The sequence below is a fragment of the Chrysoperla carnea genome, chromosome 1 (assembly GCF_905475395.1).
Source record: "Chrysoperla carnea chromosome 1, inChrCarn1.1, whole genome shotgun sequence".
In the NCBI taxonomy this organism is placed as follows: Eukaryota; Metazoa; Arthropoda; class Insecta; order Neuroptera; family Chrysopidae; genus Chrysoperla; species Chrysoperla carnea.
The window spans coordinates 103,417,326-103,436,381 of NC_058337.1; the positions used below are offsets into that span (position 1 = coordinate 103,417,326).

Sequence of the window (19,056 nt, forward strand, 5' to 3'; positions counted from 1 at the left end):
TTTTCGTATGGGATAAAATGTAATGAATATTTTCGAATTATATGACAACTTATTGCAGAGCCTTCATAGAGGAGTTTCTTTTGTGAAATTTCGTTCTTCTTAACTATCCTAATATGAGATTTATTGCAAACTTTGGTGAATTACATTTTGATCTTTATTCATTTATCTAAATCGGTGATTTTACTATACAGAAATTCTTTTTCTGTACGAAAAATTTGAATTCTTAAAGAATTTGTCGAAATATAACAAAAAGTGGGAATACCTTTTTAATATCTCGCTTAATTTTCAAAATATTCAAGCCAAATCAAAGTTATGGTAGCATTCATGTTCTTTGAAAGTACCAAAGAATTTTGATAAACTTATGTAACCACGGAAACATAGTTTAACAATCGTTTTGTTAACAGGACGAATCATTTTCACAAAAAAGCTAACAATTTTTACTGTAAGTATCGAAATAAATGATTATTTCGGACAAATTTTATTTGAAAATATTTACGATAAACCTCATTTTAAGATATTTAAGAAAACTATAATTTTCACGACTTTAACTCGAAACCACACTTTCCACCCTGTGCGAAAATAGGACATCGTTAGATCGATTTTTGATGATTTAATAACGTTTTGTTAAATTCGATAAATTGGCTGTTTGATAACTACAATAATGTCTATTAAAATAATCGTATTCGCGTTAATTTGAATAAGTTAAAGAAATAAACAAAAATTAATATGAAAATTATCGAGAATTAAAATTTTGGGTTTTGTGTAAAAATTAAAAGCCTTAGAGTCCTCACTTTTTGTGTTTTCTGAGCTACGACTTAATAAGAGTGTGAAAAACAGTTTTTATAGTTAAAATGAATCATATCAGAATCATAATAACGAAATCGTAAAATCATTTTAGTACAACATTGTTCTGGAAATTTTAGATTACAAGTTCGAAAATAAAAGGATCAATAGCTGGATTTCAGATATTTTCTAGGGCATGAAATTCTGCGCCGATACCAATCTTTCATTAATTTGAAATTAAAATTCCATGAATTAACAATAACCATACAGTCGCATTAAAATGTTCTTTCTAGATGCTGTTATCGTAATCTACGTCATTAGTGCGTGACTAACGTGTATATTTTTCTTCGAAAAATTCTTTTATATGATCATTCAGACTTTGATGCGATAAGAATGGAAAATCGAAATTAAACGCGTGTGAAAAATTCGAAATTCCGCAATTTTCTGAAACTTTGGATACGTCGTAGAGGGTGAAAGTAAACGTCGACATCAATCATAAATGAATTAATTTTTTGAATCATGGATATCATTTTTCTCTTTCTAAGTATACGTCAAAAACGAATGTATATTAATTTTTGCAAATTTTCGATACCCCCTGGTGAATATTATTAGTCTTCTAGAACACAGTCGAGGAGGGTGTTGGGACTTTTGACTGAACTACCACCTTCATAACATAGGGATCTCTGATGACCCCACTTGACGGACCTGTATTTAGGACGATGGAAGCTCTTTACATGTTATTTGCACCTGCAGAAATCTGCAAGGCGTCAGATTCGGAATGTTTGGGTCCGAAATCTTGGATCAATCCTGGGAGAGATCCCGATGGAGAAGTTTGGGCTTTCTGCGTGTCGTCTGGCATCGACAGAATCCTATAGCTTCATCTGCTTAAACAATTTTTTTTACCCAGAGACGTCATGCCTTCGGTTGGCAGGTTGTTCTCGAAGGTGGGCACGGAGGAATTCTTGGTCTAGGTGCTAGTGCTCATTTTGCGCTACCTCTTTTATGTTTTATTATTTATTATCCATTAGTCATCATCTTTTTGTTTTAATATTTCAGATTTCAAACTGGAGGTAAATAATGAATATTGTTATGAACAGTGATAATAATGATAACTCTAATAAGGATATGGAAGATTTTGAGGAGAGTTTTAGAACAAGTAAAATAACACGAACACAAACACCGAAACAATATTTTAATAAAAATAATAGAAGACAAATAAAAAAGAATAAAAAATATAATAATAAATTAAATGATAATAATTCGGATATTGATAATGACGCTGATAATGATGTTAGTTCATCATCGGTTGTAATTACATCATTAATTGATGAAGATGATAATAATGATTCAAAAACAAGCAAATCATTAGCATCTAAACAACCTGGAAATGATAATAATATTTTGGCAACATTCAATAATGAAAATAATGCTTATGAAGTACAATCTCCGATTGTTGATAGCACCCAACAGCAACAACATGAATTTTTAATTGATAATAGTGACATTAAAGAAGAGAAAATTGAAAAAGAAGACCTACAAAATGACGGTATTTAATTTTATACATCTATCCTAATACTAGCTGATTTTTTTGGCCAATATTACTCTATATATCAAATTCAGAAACCCAATTCATTACTTCTCTTATTAACTACAGAAAAAATATATAACGGATGTTAGATTAACAGAATGTGCGAACGCTTTTTTATCTGCTGTACAAATCTTTTTTCTCAAAAAAAATCCGAAAGAAAATTGTAAAAATTATGTTTCCCGATTTGGTTAAAAATCATTTTCTAAAGTAATTTTTTGTTTAATAGAATATACAACAATATTAGTAAAACAAGAAGATACGTTTAAAAATGAAAATGATCAAATAAATGATATTAAATGGAACATTGGTGATATAATATGGGCTAGAGTGGGTAAACATCCATTATGGCCATCTATGATTGATATTGATCCACATCTGAATACATTTATTAAAATTAAAAATGGTAAAAATTTTAAACAAGTTATTGACTTACATGTACGATTCTTTGGTGATTGTGGACGTCGATCATGGGTACCAGCTAGTTCTACTGTCATATTTAATGGTAAAAAAGAATATGATAATTTATTAAATGATGTCCTATCAAAGGTAAATTTTTAATAATATTTATTTTATGATACCCGACCGCTTCGCTGGACAATTTTCAATTCTCACTTATCCTCCTTCCATTAAATTCGAAATACTTTTTATAATGAATCCAAACTATTTAGTCTTTGATTTTATAATAGAAATTTTCTAACGAAGTTTCAGTATCTTATGCTTTACTCTGATGTTTGAGCTATATTATTGTAAAGTTTCATTAAAATGCATTTAGCAGTTTTTGCGTGAAAACGTAAGAAACAAAAAGAATCATTCTTGCATTTATGATATATAGTTTCAAAATTCAAATCATACTAAAACTAAAAGTGTGTATTTGCTGATTTTTAAATCTCAGCCGCAAAGTTTAAGTTACATTTGATATACTGCAGGTTTATGGGAGATATTCATATCGATCGATAAAGCTTTCCCGTAAAGTTTGTCGATGGTTACTTGTGGAATAACATCTTTATGCATAAAACCTTCAAATTAATTATTTCATATTTATTTTTATAAAATTCAATTAATTATATTTTTTATTTATAGACAATTAGTACAAAAAAGCATCGCCTAATAAAAAAAAAATACGGGTTTTTTATAACACCAAAAAATTTAGCTGCGTGGAATCAAGCTGTTCAAGAAGCTGAAACATTAATGAGTAAAACATTACCAGAACGTTTTGATTTCTTTAAAACAATTATTGAAAATAATTTAAAAAATAAGATTGCTAAATTAATGAATGATAAATCAAATAAAAAATTAGATGATAAATCAGTGGATCAATCAATTAATGATAAATCTATTGATAAATCACTGAATGATAATAAATCTAACGTTAATGTTATTGCCGATAAATCAATTGATAATGATAAATTATATCCAAAAACATCTACACCAAAGAAACAACAAGCACGACTTAATACTGATAATGATAATAATTTATTTAAAGTAAAATATAAAATTAATAATAAAAAATTTAATAAAAATACTAAATATCCAAAACGTGAACGTAAACCGGTTGAACGATTACAACTTATTAAACAAGAACGAAAACCAAAACAACATGAAATTATTATTATTGATGATGATAACGATGCGGATAATACTGATGCTGATAATGTTGATGATAATATAGATAATGATCATGCTGCTGATATAAGTTTAAATAAATTAATAGATAATATAAATGAATCAAATAAAAATAAAAAACATTATTTATTTAATGGTATTAGTAAAGATAAAGTGTGTGAAATATGTTTTAAAGGTAAGAATTATTAAAATATTTATTTATGATTAGCTCATAAAGGGCAATTCATTCATTACGTAAGTATTTTGGAGGGAGGGAGTCTTTTAAAGATCTATTTATGTGCTTATGTGGAGAGAGGAACTACCTGTCAACTTAAGAATTCCATATATGGCCAATTTTCTCAAGTAACAGTAGCAACTTATAGGAAATGGCCATATCGGAATATTACTTATATGGCATAATAGTGAATATTCATGAAATTTAAATTTGGTTCAAATATTTTTCTTCCGTAACTTTAATGACTGGACATTTCAACTAAACCATTATTAATATCTTTTTAATTACTTAAAATTAATAAAATTACAAATTCAGTGTGGCCATTTAAAAATTTATAAAACGGAAATTCAAATTTTTATACGGACGTGATATCAAAGTACGGGCTTGTCAAATTTGTTGATTTACTGTATGATATTATTTATTTACATTTTATATGGTATTTCATTAAATTATACTATTCTACGGCTTTTTATTAGAAAACTTAATAATAACGAGTGTAAATTCTGTGTTGTAAATTCATTTTTTAAAGTGTAAATTATACATTGAACTGTCAAAAATTGACAGATACGTACTTATACGTCATCAACAGAGAGCGCCAAAAAACTGCGTTTAAATACTCAAAATTATAATGTATTTTAAATAATTTTTTACACTTAAATACAGTATTTTTAAGCAGTATTTATATTTTTTACTTTGTTATAACGGTGTAAACAATGAATTAAAAATATAAAAAAAATACATGAATATTCCCTATTTCTTCGACGTAGAGCTAACTCATCCAGTTTTTTTATTCCAGGTAACAATGATAAGGATAATGGTATGGTATTTAAATGTAATGGTTCATGTTTACGATACTTTCATCATAAATGTTGTACATTGCAACAACAAGAATTCTTATCAATAGATAATCATGATAATGAGGATATAGAATCATGTTCATCATATGATTCAGTACAAATAACTAATAATAAGAATAATATACAACGTTTATCAATAGCTGAACAAATCGATCTTAAAATGGCTGAAGTGATGAGAGGTTTATGTGATGAAATTAAATATACAAGTCCAACAGATACAAGTGATGAAGATGATGATAATGTTGATACTACTGGTAGTAATCATTTAGAGTATCATGTTACAGGTGATTTTATTTTAATTTATATTATTATGGGAATAATTTTATTAAATAACTTCTATTTTAATCTTAGTACTTGTTAAATAAGTACCGAGAATTGCATAAAATACACAATTTTCACAATCATTAAATATTTTACTTCTTCTATTTTCATTCATATTTTTACATTCTTTCAACGATTAGCTCGATTTTTTTATGACTCAATCAATTGAAAAAAACCAATCCAAAACAACTCAAACGAGTATCAGAGAGCTATAATCTTAATTTCGAAAGCAATAGGAATCATCTTCCATATCTCTCCAAAATATAGCGCTTTTTTTTTTAGAAAATTCGGGGGATAGCCTTAGCATTTTGTATTTAATAGGTCAAAACTATCCAAGTATCGAGTTTGATTAAATTTCGAAAATCGAAACACACATTTATTTGTAATTTTTTTCAAAGAATTTATTCTTGTTCGTTATTTCAAATTTCGATAAAACTGAGTTTAATTTGATGGTTTAATTTGGACCAACAAACACCAAAATTGAGTTCATTTAAAATGATTGTATGTATAATTTTTCTATAAACTCGTCTGGAAAACGATTTCTCAGATCGACTTCAGACAATTTCTTCGAAAATATTTCTCTAAGAGTCAAATGTCTTCAATCTCAGTTTCCAATGAATTTTAGTGAATTTTGAGTCCTAATTTTTCTACAAAATTAAAATTTTTTTGTAATTCAGTGAGAATTAAAGCAATCTTACAAAATTATTATGGTGAATTTTTTCATATTGTTAAGTAGACTGCCAAGGCATCTGCCTTGCCTTTTCAGTTTCATTTAATTCTAAAGTTTTTACTTTCTAGAATTAATAAGTAAAAATTAGGAAAACAAATATTCTGTGATATTTTAATTTGGCTAGCAGAGATTACAAATACTTTTTCGTTGATCATATGAAGAGTGTTTGTGTGTTTATAACCATCGAAAATCGACTATATAGTAAAAAAAAAAACATAAAAAATGATAATGTTTGATAAAGCATTTCGCATGCTACATTTATGAGTATGAGAGAGTTTGCTCGTGTGCTTGCTTGTTTGTGTTTTTAGCTTTGATCAGTGGCAGTTTTATGACTGACTAATTCATTTGGTCTCTGAACAGTAGTTCAGTATGCTTTTACATATATTAATAATATCTTATACACGTTGCTTAATGTATAAATACTCTCTCCTACTCATGGATGTAACATGCGAAATAATTTATCAAACGAATTGTATATCTTGAATAAACTCGCTCATTGTTAAAAGAACCCCTGCTAGTGAATGTATTACTGAAAAATTCGTAAATACATCTACTGTGATTTTCCATTAATATCTTATTTTTGTTACAGGCGATGATAACAATGACAAATTAATGTGTATTGACTGTAGAAACAATAAATTCTTATGTTTTATATGTAACAAAGATACGGATAAAGAACTAAAAAAATGTTCTTTCAACAACTGTAACAAATACTATCACATTGGATGTCTGCTAGAATGGCCACAAACTCAACAAATCAACACAACAAACAATTACATATGTCCATTACATGTATGCCACACATGTATATCAGATGATCCACGTCAACAGACCTCATTAATAAAATTCAATAATGATAAGCTAGCTAAATGTATTAAATGTCCAACATCATATCATAACATATCAAATTATTGTTTAACAGCTGGTGCACAAATATTATCATGTACACAGATTATATGCCCAAAACATTTGAATATTAATCGTAAAAAGGATAAACGTAAATCGTTAACACATATAAATACATCATGGTGTTTTATATGTAGTAAAGGTGGAACATTGATATGTTGTGAAACATGTCCAACATCATTTCATATTGAATGTTTACATTTGAATACGATACCAAATGAATCGGATCAATTTATATGTGAGGAATGTGAAACGGGACGATTACCATTGTATCATGAATTAGTATGGGTGAAATTAGGTAAGTAAAACAACTAAAATTTACAAATTTAACTAAAACAATCGCATCCTCTCCCCTTCTATCAAATTAACTTTCAAACAAAACAAAAACCGCATTCAAATGGGTTCACCTGTTTAACAGCTACGGTGCTACGAACTGACACTTATAGCCTTCGAACTTATAGCACCCCTCTTTTTTCGTCGGGGGTTAATAAAGAATATAAGAGTAGCGGTACACAGGATGTGTTCATAAATTCAAAGACAAAAATGATATAGAAGCTAAAAATTATTATTCTAGCTATCGAATTTTACTGTTAATAGAGGTCTAAATATTGTTTCTGTGTAAATGTATAATATTTTATATACTTATAGCATGACATGGTTGTTGTTATGTTGCTATCACTAATTTATATCCCGCTCTCAACTTGATCACACTTTTCGTAACAAGCTTGATCTCTTTCTATCTTCACTAACTTACATCTCTCCCTCTCAACTTGATTACACTTTTCGAAACAAGCTTGATCACACATTTTCGTAACATTCTGATCATGCATTCTCCATTTTACTCTCCAGGTCAAGCGTGCTTAAAGAAATTTTACTTAAAAAAATCGTGAATTATTGTTTATACGAATAATTATTTGGATAAACAGTTATTCAAATAATGCCCTTCTCTGATATTATGTAGGAACAAGATCCTACAATTTTATTTTCTGCAATTTATAATGGGATATTATAATAAACTAATTTTGTAATTTACGAATGCAGGTAATTATCGATGGTGGCCATCAATAATAATCTTACCATCACAAATACCAACAAACATGAATAAAAACATGAATAAATGCGGTGAATTTGTAATACAATTTATGGGATCACACGACTATTATTGGGTCAATCGTGGACGTGTATTCTTTTATCAAGAAGGTGATTCAGACGATATATTAAAATCCAATACAAACACTACCAACACAAAAGCAATAAATAAATTATTTATAAAAGCATTACAAGAGGCAAATGTTCTTTATAATATTATAAGAGAACAACGGCAACAATATCAAAAAGCTATGAAATTAAAAAATGAAAAATATATTAAACCACCAAAGTATATAAAAATTAAAACAAATAAACCTGTTGGTAATGTACGATTATATAACAAAGATGTTATGCAAACTGATAACAAAGATGATTCAAATGATAATGATAATTCACCATCAATGTATTATCAACAATCATGTGAATGTAATACGGATTTAAAACAATATTGTGGACCTCAATCATCATGTATTAATCGTTTATTACTTCAAGAGTGTAATCCACAAACATGTCCATACGGTACAGAATGTTTAAATCAACAATTCGAATCACGAAAATATCCCGAATTACAACCGTTTAAAACAGTGGATTTATCGCGGGGTTGGGGTTTAAAAACAATGGAATTCATAAAAAAAGGACAATTTGTTATTGAGTATGTTGGTGAATTAATTAATGATTACGAGTATAAACGACGTATTCATGAACAACAACAAAAACAGAAACAGAATAAATTTATTTCATCAAATGATAATTATTATTTTTTAATTATTGATAAAGATCGTATATTAGATGCGGGACCAAAGGGTAATGTTGCGAGGTTTATGAATCATTCTTGTGATCCGAATTGTGAGACACAGAAATGGACTGTGAATGGTACAACACGTGTTGGTTTATTTGCGCTGCAAGATATTGAAGCAAATACTGAACTAACATTTAATTATAATTTAGAATGTATTGATAAACATAAAACTGTGTGTAAATGTGGTGCGCAATCGTGTACTGGATTCATTGGATTGAAAAAAGTAAGTAGTATTTCAAATCACTATAGTTGTTAAAAGTCTGGTTTAATAAGGAATATTCATGTATTTTTTTTATATTTTTAATTCATTGTTTACACCGTTATAACAAAGTAAAAAATATAAATACTGCTTAAAAATACTGTATTTAAGTGTAAAAAATTATTTAAAATACATTATAATTTTGAGATATTTAAACGTGGTTTTTTGACACTCTCTGTTGATGACGTATAAGTACGTGATCTGTCAAATGGTGACAGTTCAATGTATAATTTACACTTTAAAAAATGAATTTACAACACAGAATTTACACTCGTTATTATTAAGTTCTCTAATAAAAAGCCGTAGAATAGTAAAATTTAATGAAATACCATATAAAATGTAAGTAATTAATATCCTACAGTATATCAACAAATTTGACAAGCCCGTACCATGATGACACGTCCGTATAAAAATTTGAATTTCCGTTTTAGAAATTTTTAAATGCCCTCACTGAATTTGTACTTTTATTAATTAGTTTTAAATAATTAAAAAGATATTAATTACTATAATAATGGTTTAGTTGAAATGTCCAGTCATTAAAGTTACGGAAGAAAAATATTTGAACCAAATTTAAATTTCATGAATATTCCCTATAATATATTTCAGGTTCCATTTATATTTTACTTCCTTAAAGTAGTTTGCTTCCCAAATCAGCAATCATCATACCCTGTATATAGAGGTGTTCATAAAATCACTTAATTAGCTCATTTCTAAACTAATATTTGTTGTAAATTATAGGAAAATAACAATAATAATGGAACAGATACAACAAATACAAATGGTAATGGTATAGCAGGTGCAACAACAACTAGTTCTTCAAACCATAGTAAACGTAATAAATATATAACATCAAAATTAAAAAATAAAAGTAAATATAAATATTGTTTTATTTGTAATGAAAATAAAACTGAAGGACGATGTCGTATGAAATCATGTGCTAAAACATATCATTTAGCATGTGTACAATTAGAACAGTGGCCAAAAGGTAAGATTAATCCCAAGCGTTTTCGAGAATACGATTTATACCAAGTATATATATGATATGACAAAAAACCCCGAAATATTCATATTTTTCAATATCAGTATCCGTATTTTATGAAAAATATATTTTAGGCAAGTTGTTTAGGTGGAAGTACAGTTCTCATACTTTCAAAAAATCAATTTTTAATACACGGATAAATTATATAAAAATTATTTTCTGAGATATTTGTATATATTGAGTTAAAAAGAGCACTTAATCACATCGTAATTTCGAAACCGCGAGGAAAATTATGCCTCAAAAAAATTTTTGTTGTTGTTTTAATTTGATTTTAATTTATTAGAGAATTGGTACTGTCCACGGCATAAATGTTTTGAATGTGGTAAAAAACATTTGTTAAAATCATGTACGAGGTGTATTAAATCTTATTGTAAATTACATGCCACCAATAAATTTTATGATATTAATCTCGAACAACCACAGCCTTTATTGTGTATTGATCATCCTCAAGAATTACTACAGGAAAATGAACAAGATAAGGTAAGTTTAGTTTTTATACAGTTTCAATAATGGGGAAAAACAAAAAGGGTAGGTTTAGGGTTTATTTAAAAGCAGTATGGCGCCATCACTTGGAAAATTTGGACATATTAGGGAATTTTAGTATAGGTCGAAGAATATGCTAAAAAATACCCCATCTCTAAAATTGTATTCTGAAGACCTGATTCTTCACCGATATCTTATAATGCATTCCCGGTCGATGTAGCAAATATAACAGCTGTTGTTATATGTAGGAGCTTGTTCCTACTATGAAATGCTGAAATCTAAAAGGTCGGAGAAATAAAATAAAACTTTGAAATTAGAAATTTATTAACCGAATTCATTACAAAATATGTAACCATGTAAGCATAATAGAAACAACAACAATATACTATTAATTATTCAGCACGGATTATAGTTTAATTTTTAAATTAAAAATTATAATCTGTGCTATTTAGATAATTAATAGTAATTAATTCAATTATTGTGTCTTAATAGTATATATTCTAGATCAATTTCAAGATCAAAAAAGCTGTAATTCGCAAAATTGCTTAAATTATTTATTATTAACTTCAAAATATGTTGAGCTGCACAAAAAATGATGAGTTTTCACATGGCTGTTTTCATGATTTAATCTATCGAATGTTTAGGCGTTATCCGTTACAAGAGACGAAATAATCGATAATGAGGCTAATGTCTGGAAAGCTCCCCCCTATTTTGCGTTTTTAAGACATGATGGATAAGAGTGATGTTATTTTGGCGCTTTTATGCAAATTTTAAAATAAAAATATTTGAATGTTTGTAGGTAATTAAAACTGAACCTGAAGAACAAGAAACAATATTACTTTCAAATACAACAGACAATATAAACATTGACCAACCACAACAAAACATTGAAATTAAACAAGAAACTGAATCAATTTCATCATCATTAAACGGTAACAACAGTAATGATAATGAAAATAAAACATTAAATAATAAAAAAAAGAAACGTATTAAATTATCATTAAATCGTTCTACATCAACTGATAATAGTTTTATTAATGATTCAAATAGTAAATTATTGTTAGTTAATAATTTATCATTAACATCATCAAATGATGTTAATAATGATGATAATATAAAAACACGATCAAAATCATTATCATCATCACCAACATCATTAGATAATGATAATAATGTAAATATTGAAAATGTTCAAATAGATAATATAAAATTATTAAATAATAAAATTAATAAAAATAATAATACAATAAAACAAAAGAATAATAAACGTAAATTAATTGATAATGATAATGAAACATTATCATTATTAAGTAAAAATAAAAAAATTAAAATTAATAAAAGTTCATCAACGATAGCAACAACTAATAGCAGAGTATTACGTAATTCCATTATAAATAATACAACACCCACGAATAATATACTAGTACTAGATAGTGTTAAGGACAATAGTAAATAATACTAAAAAAAAAAAATTTAATAATAATTTAAACTACAGGAAAAATAAACCGGAAATTAAAGAGCTGGATTCAAAAAGAGCGTATTGAAAAAGAATGTGCAGGAATGTACAGGACTATTACAGGTCATTCATCAGGTTTTGAAATATAAAACTATGAAATTAAAATATTCTTCCATAAGTCCTCCGTTAAGGGGTAAGGAATACTGCACTTTGATTCCTAGGACCTAGCTAAATCTGTATGCCCTCGTGATTCGCCATTAAAAACTATTTATTACCTGAAGAGAGAGGTGTATATTGATAAAAGGTTGATTCTATCGAGGCCAGATGCAACACAAATAACGTACATCTTCCCTGTCGAAATTATTCTCTGGGTGAATGAGAAGTTTCAGACCCAAACATTCTGTATTTGAATCCCTCTAGGCTTCTCTATAGTTGTTTTTTGTCATTGTTAGTTTCATTCACCAGGTGGCAGAGTGATAACTTTTCGGATTGAATATTTTGTGTTGCGGTATGTTGTACACTTTACATATTAAACCTGTGTTCTCGAATTGCCGATACCACCGTAGAATGATTCGATGATTTGACGACTGTTAGCCTATGAAACACACGTTATATGACAGAGATTTATTCAGCTGTCTCATAGCCAAGGGCGGATTAAGGAATTTTGTAATAAAAATCTATCAATATTTGTTAAGTTCATTAGTTTCAAGTTCTTTATTTTTTTCTTTATCAAACCTGTAAAATCTCGTTAGTTATTTGGGGCAATTCTCCGGCTTGAGCTATCGTTGTTAAGTAAGAAAGTATCTCTGGGTCACAAAAAATGTACGTGTTTTATGATTCTAAGTGATATTGACAATTAGGAGTTGCAACTCGCCAACTGGCGATAATAATTCGTACTAAATAAAATCAGAAGAAGATCCGAATCCAGTAGTTACAATTTCGACTATCAGATGATTCATCTGCTGTGAGCTTTCTCTTCTGTGTTCTCATTGTGCCTTTTTCATATTCTATGTGCTTCTTTGTAACGTCGCACCTATAGGCATCTTCCTACTTTGTCTTATGGATGGATAATCACTGATAGTATTTTCCGCAACGCACAAAATGATTTTCGCTCATTATACGCCATTTTTATACTGTTACACACTGTCATTTCGTGAATTATCTTTTAATGAGAAAAAAATAATAAACTTAGCATCATTTAATTAGTTATTAATAAAAAAAGAGAAATTATTATAGTTCTGCAGCCATAAGACTAAAACCTGGTAAATTATTTGTAATAACTTTATGTTATAAAAATCAGGGAAAAAATATATTGTTCCTCACTATTGTTCTATTCATGATAAAATAAGAAATTTTGAAGATGATTTGATCGTAAAATTTATGTTACCTCACACTGACCCCCCCCTCACGCCGTACTTTCACTGTGTTTCAGAACTACCTCATTTTGGCACTGAAAACTAAATTTAACTTATTAGATCTTTGTTTCTGATGCCTAATTAAGATTATTTTCAATTTTTATGTGAATAAGCGTACATAAATGTGTCGTTTAATAAAGTTTTTTTCCTGTAGTATTACAAAAAATATGAGTACTAAATACATTGTTTGTTTTATTTTATTTTATTTTTGTTTTTTTATAAATATTAAATTTAAATTGTTGCAAAATGTTATTATTATTTTTACTTTTGATATTCATTTTACAGTAATTTTTACACATTTACATATTGGGCTATATACATACCATATTCATGTTTTAATAATTAAAAATATTATAAATATTAAATAATTTTTAAACTGTAATAATAATAATTATGTTTTATATAATAAGTATATTTATGTGTTTTATTTATTGATATTAAAAATCATTTATTGAAATCATCATAATTATCGAAAATTATTAATTATCCACAATATTAATTTGAATGCGAGACTGTTCTGTAAATTGTCTGTTAATTCTTCACGCAAAGTGATAAACTAAGTCATCATCCCTATTTTCTAAGCTAGATTCTTTAAAAGTTAAAAAAATTTGATTAAGTTAGCCCGTTAGTTGTCTTAATTGATTGTACATTACAATATCTTAAATAAAAAAAAAAGAGCTTTTAAGCTAGAGAGTTTGATAAGAAAATCCGTGAATACTTTTTTTAAAGACAGATTACATTTTCATTACATTACATCTTCATCGTCAAAGCTGTTATTCGTCACAGTAGAATTTTCCATCATTAAAATAGTACATCTATGACACCAAAAGTATTATTTTGTTGTTATTGAAGTAAATACCACAATACTCGAAATAAAATTGTATATTAAGAAATTTTATTTAAAAAATATAATTAAAAAACATACAACGGACTTACATGTCGCTAAACATGTCTCAACTCGAAGTCAACAAGAATTCATCCTTATATGAATTGGCTCCACGGCCAAAAACGTTGTTTATATTTAGCGACATGTAAGTCCGTTGTATGTTTTTTAATTATATTTTTTAAATAAAATTTCTTAATATACAATTTTATTTCGAGTATTGTGGTATTTATTTCAATAACTATGTCTCAACTCGAAGTCAGCAAGAATTCATCCTTATATTATTTTGTTGTTAGCGATATTTTTTTCAGTAATCAAATTCAATTAAGGCTCGACTTGTTTCAGTTTTTTTCTGTGTCATTGTTAGATTGCTTGAATATAAAAACTATTTTTTGGCTTTTCCTTATTCCTAGGTGGTTCCTTATTTTTGAATAAGTTAGGCCACAGGTTGAAAATGCTGTTTCTACACCAGCAGTATTCTTTGTCTCGGCTAGGAGCTGTTTAAAAGCCTGAGTTTATGTCCATGAGCTTCCACCATGTAAGTGTTGACATATTTCTGTACTGATTGCCAAACAGATATCGTAGAAACGATTTAGATTCTATGTGGATTGCTCTCACGACATTCGCACATTCTTATTATTGGTAATAACTGCATAATTCTTGATAAAATTTATTTGATCGATTAGTTTAAATTTTGAATCGTAGAATTATCAATTGATAATTATCACAAAACAACAGTGGGGGGCTTACTGATGTTTTGTGACACTCTGTATATAATGAATAGGCATAGATAAGACAATAGTTTTGTATTGTTATGTATGTTATCTAGTGAACGAAAATCATATAGATCACGGATATTTAAATAGTAGATGAAAGTTAGTGATTTGGCAAACAGAATTAGAGGTAATTAGTAAGAGCGGTAAAAGAACCAAATTTGCTTTTTAACGGATGATGTCATTGTCTCTTTAACAGGCTTATTGCCGAAGAAGAAAGCATGGTGCAAATCTAGATGAAAAGCTCCCAGGCAAAGTAAATTCCTTGGGCATTATTTAATTCATTTTTATACCATGTATATATGAAATATACATAGTATATTAAGTTTAGTCCCAAGTTTGTAACGCTTAAAAATATTGATGCTACAAACAAAATTTTGGTATAGATGTTCATAGAATCACCTAATTAGTCTATTTCCGGTTGTCTGTCCGTCCGTCCGTCCATTCGTCTGTCTGCCAATACGATAACTCAAAAGCGAAAAGAGATATCAAGCTGAAATTTTTATAGCGTACTCAGGGAGTAAAAAGTGAGGTAGAGTTCGTAAATGAGCAATATAGGTCAATTGGGTCTTGGGTCTGTAGGACCCATCTTGTAAACCGATAGAGATAGAACAAAAGTTTAAATGTAAAAAATGTTCCTTATAAAAAAATAAAGAACTTTTGTTTGAAACATTGTTTTGTAAACATAACTGTTTACCCATGAGGGCGTTAATTAGGTGCAAATTTTATAGTATGTATTCATATAGGAATATCAGTTATGCGTGTGTGGCTATTTAAAAGTGGATATCTTTTGTTATTTACGTGACGTCAAAAAAAAAAAGTGATAGCGTCATCAACAATGTCTATACATGTTATTTCAACAGTTAACTCAGTCAATTGTTTGTTTTCACTTGTTTTTTAGTCTAGCTTTGTTAAATGTAAGTCTGTGATTATCTATTATCACATGTGCCATTTGACAACTTGACAACTTCATTTTTTTTTCATTTTTAAATTTATTAGTGCATGAAAAGCATAGAATATTTTGATGAAAAGCATGATGTTTCCATAAGGCTATTAGATTAGGTTAAATTTAAAACCTCACTCCTAAATCAAAACCGAACCTGACGCACAATTTTCACGAAAAATAGGCCACGTTAAGAAAATGGCTAATCATTTGTTTATTAATGAAGAAAATATTAAACTCGAAAACCAACTAAATACTGAATTCATTATTAAAGATGAAATACTAGAAAGTGAACATGTACGAATTGAAAATGAAGTGCATGAACAAAAACACAGTAATAGTATGCAAATGAAACTTAAAGAAGTTAAAACTGAAATGCTAAATAGCAGCATCAGTTTGAAACATGAACGAATACGTATTAACGAAGATCATTCGTCTACGACCTGTTATGGAAATACGAAACTTGAAGAAGAATTAATCATTAAAAGTGAAATACTAGATGAAAGTATTACAGGCGGATATCAATCATTAGAATACACTGTTAGAAATGAAAAAGATCAAAAGCATTTATCTACACCAAACTATGACAATATTAAACTAGAAAAGGAATTAAATACAGAATTAATCATTAAAGACGAAAAATTATATGAAAGTGTACTAGAGCCATCACCAGAAAATTCATTTTTACCATGTGATGTTTGTAATAAAACATTTTCTGATCGAAACCGTTTAAATAAACATAAACGAATCCATACTAAAGAAAAACATTTTTCGTGTGATGTTTGTGATAAAGCATTCAACAATTCAAGTAATTTTAGTAAACATAAACGGATACACACTGATGAAAAACCATTTGCATGTCATGTTTGTGATAAAAAATTTAACCATCAATCAAATTTAATTAATCATAAACGGCTTCATACTGGAGAAAAGCCATTTGCATGTAATACTTGTGATAAAAAATTCAGCAGGAAAAATCACTTAAATTATCATAAACTTATTCACACTGGGGAAAAATCATTTTCTTGTGATGTTTGTGAGAAAAAATTTGCTAGACATTGTAGTTTAGTTCAACATGGACGGATTCATAGTGGAGAGAAACCATACACGTGTGATATTTGTAAGAAAACATATACACGGAAAAAACACTTAGTTCAACACAGTAAATCGATTCACGATGGTGAAAAACTTTATTCCTGTGACGTTTGCCATACAAAATTTGCTTGGCGATCCAGTCTAGCTAAGCATAAACGGATTCACAAAGGAATTAAAAGTTTTTCATGTGATATATGCGATAAAACATTTTTAGAAAAACAATATTTAGAATGTCATAAAAGAAGTCACACTGGAGAAAAACCTTTTTCCTGCGATGATTGTGAAAAATCATTTTTTGATTCAAACGGTTTAAAGAGACATAAACGAATTCATACTGGGGAAAAGCCATATTCGTGTGATATTTGTGTTAAAAAATTTAATAGATCAGATTGCTTGACTCTACATAAAAAGACTCACACTGAACCAAAATCATTTTCCTGTGATTTTTGTGACAAAAAATTTCTTAATCGAGGCTGTTTAACCAATCATAAACGGAAACATACTTAAAATCTATTTGTGAAATTATTTTCAGTGCCTTTTTTTGATTAAGTCTTGTATATTTTTTTAAGGCGTCCTGCTAAAACTTATATTATCACAATAAAACTTTGATTATTAATTATATATTTGTGTTGTTTTATTCCACCCGGTTTTCTTCAAAATTTTCCAACAATAAGCTACTCCAAAATTATCCTAAATTAAAATTTAAATGAATGTAAAAAATACATATATATATTTATAAAACTGTACAATACTTGTTCCGATACAACTAAACCCCTAAGCTCTTGAAATAGACCTTAGCCTTCAGCTCACTCCCCAAAATCGAAAAATAACATGTTTCTAACTTCAATCATAACTTACTTTCATTTTTTATTTTACCTCAGAAATATTTATAGCTTCATACTATATTCAATTACCTGAGTTGGGCGGACAAATTTTTAATATTCTTTGTTTAAATAATAATTAAATTAATATCTTTACGTGTATTATTATTAATTATTAGTTAAGTATTTAAATAAGGTTTGTAAAAATTTTTTCTATTGTTTGTATTGGGTGTTTCAGTAATTGCACGAGCCTGCTTTAGGTATACCTAAAACATTGTTGTGATGTGTTTAGCGTTTTCCATAATTCGATTATTAAGCTCTTCTTGTGTATTAACAGACGTAAAATACTCCTTAAGCTTATTTTGCATGAAATTTTATCTTTATTTTGTAGTAGATCGAATCTAGTGCCGTGAAATTCTGAAACAATCTGTACCTACCTATGAATAGACCTTTTTCATGAAAAACAGATATGCTTTTATGATAATTTTTTATGAAAATATAGGTAGAGTAGAGCCTGTAACTCAAAATTTACGCATTTTTAACAATAAAAACACTATGAAAAATATTGTTAAAAAGACAATATTTGAAATATTTTAAAACGATTTTTTTTGGCTCCATCGCACACGTGATCTGTGATGTCAATCCGATAAGCAATGACAATAAAACAGTGTCAACAGCTGTATTAATATATCACTGTTATCAACTTTAAATGACGTCAAACCAACCTTCGTGTAACATCGTGTGTTTCCAGATCGTTTTCGCCAGTTTGAATTTTAATGATTTTCATTGTCTGTTTTCTCGGTCATATGGCTCCAAAAAAATCGGGGGAAAAATTAACCCATTTATCAAGACATTTAATTTCATTAAAAAAAAAAAAGAAAAAAAAATTTTGAAAATTGTTGGTCTATATTTTAGTAAGTCTGTAATTACTGAAAAAACCATAGACAGTAATACAATAAACTCAGCATAAATTGGCATA

At 28.1% G+C, this 19,056-nt stretch overlaps 2 protein-coding genes across 2 annotated transcripts; both read left to right on the forward strand.

Moving 5' to 3' along the window:
• The first annotated feature begins 1,852 nt into the window (after nt 1-1,852).
• On the forward strand, nt 1,853-12,195 carry LOC123293088 (histone-lysine N-methyltransferase NSD2-like). The gene is made up of 13 exons (XM_044873805.1): nt 1,853-2,329; nt 2,598-2,917; nt 3,452-3,851; nt 3,951-4,064; nt 4,110-4,169; nt 5,005-5,349; nt 6,706-7,320; nt 8,064-9,133; nt 9,908-10,154; nt 10,492-10,688; nt 11,491-11,623; nt 11,756-11,865; nt 12,187-12,195. Exons 1-13 carry the CDS (start codon nt 1,861-1,863, stop codon nt 12,193-12,195), a joined length of 4,089 nt encoding a protein of 1,362 aa, XP_044729740.1. The 5' UTR covers nt 1,853-1,860.
• Nucleotides 12,196-16,359: 4,164 nt separating this feature from the next.
• Nucleotides 16,360-17,842, forward strand: LOC123293098 (zinc finger protein 525-like). The gene is made up of 2 exons (XM_044873816.1): nt 16,360-16,815; nt 17,095-17,842. Exons 1-2 carry the CDS (start codon nt 16,360-16,362, stop codon nt 17,761-17,763), a joined length of 1,125 nt encoding a protein of 374 aa, XP_044729751.1. The 3' UTR covers nt 17,764-17,842.
• Nucleotides 17,843-19,056: the final 1,214 nt, after the last annotated feature.

What these genes read in the sequence shown, in the direction of transcription:
- LOC123293088 (XM_044873805.1), top strand. Translation starts at nt 1,861, where the DNA reads ATGAATATTGTTATGAACAGTGATAATAATGATAACTCTAATAAGGAT. An exon ending in TAATGATAATAATTTATTTA is followed by an intron (nt 3,852 to 3,950) that starts AAGTAAAATATA and finishes TTATTAAACAAG; the next exon opens with AACGAAAACCAAAACAACAT. An exon ending in GTGTGAAATATGTTTTAAAG is followed by an intron (nt 4,170 to 5,004) that starts GTAAGAATTATT and finishes TTTTTATTCCAG; the next exon opens with GTAACAATGATAAGGATAAT.
- LOC123293098 (XM_044873816.1), top strand. Translation starts at nt 16,360, where the DNA reads ATGGCTAATCATTTGTTTATTAATGAAGAAAATATTAAACTCGAAAAC. An exon ending in ACGAAAAATTATATGAAAGT is followed by an intron (nt 16,816 to 17,094) that starts GTACTAGAGCCA and finishes ACTGGAGAAAAG; the next exon opens with CCATTTGCATGTAATACTTG.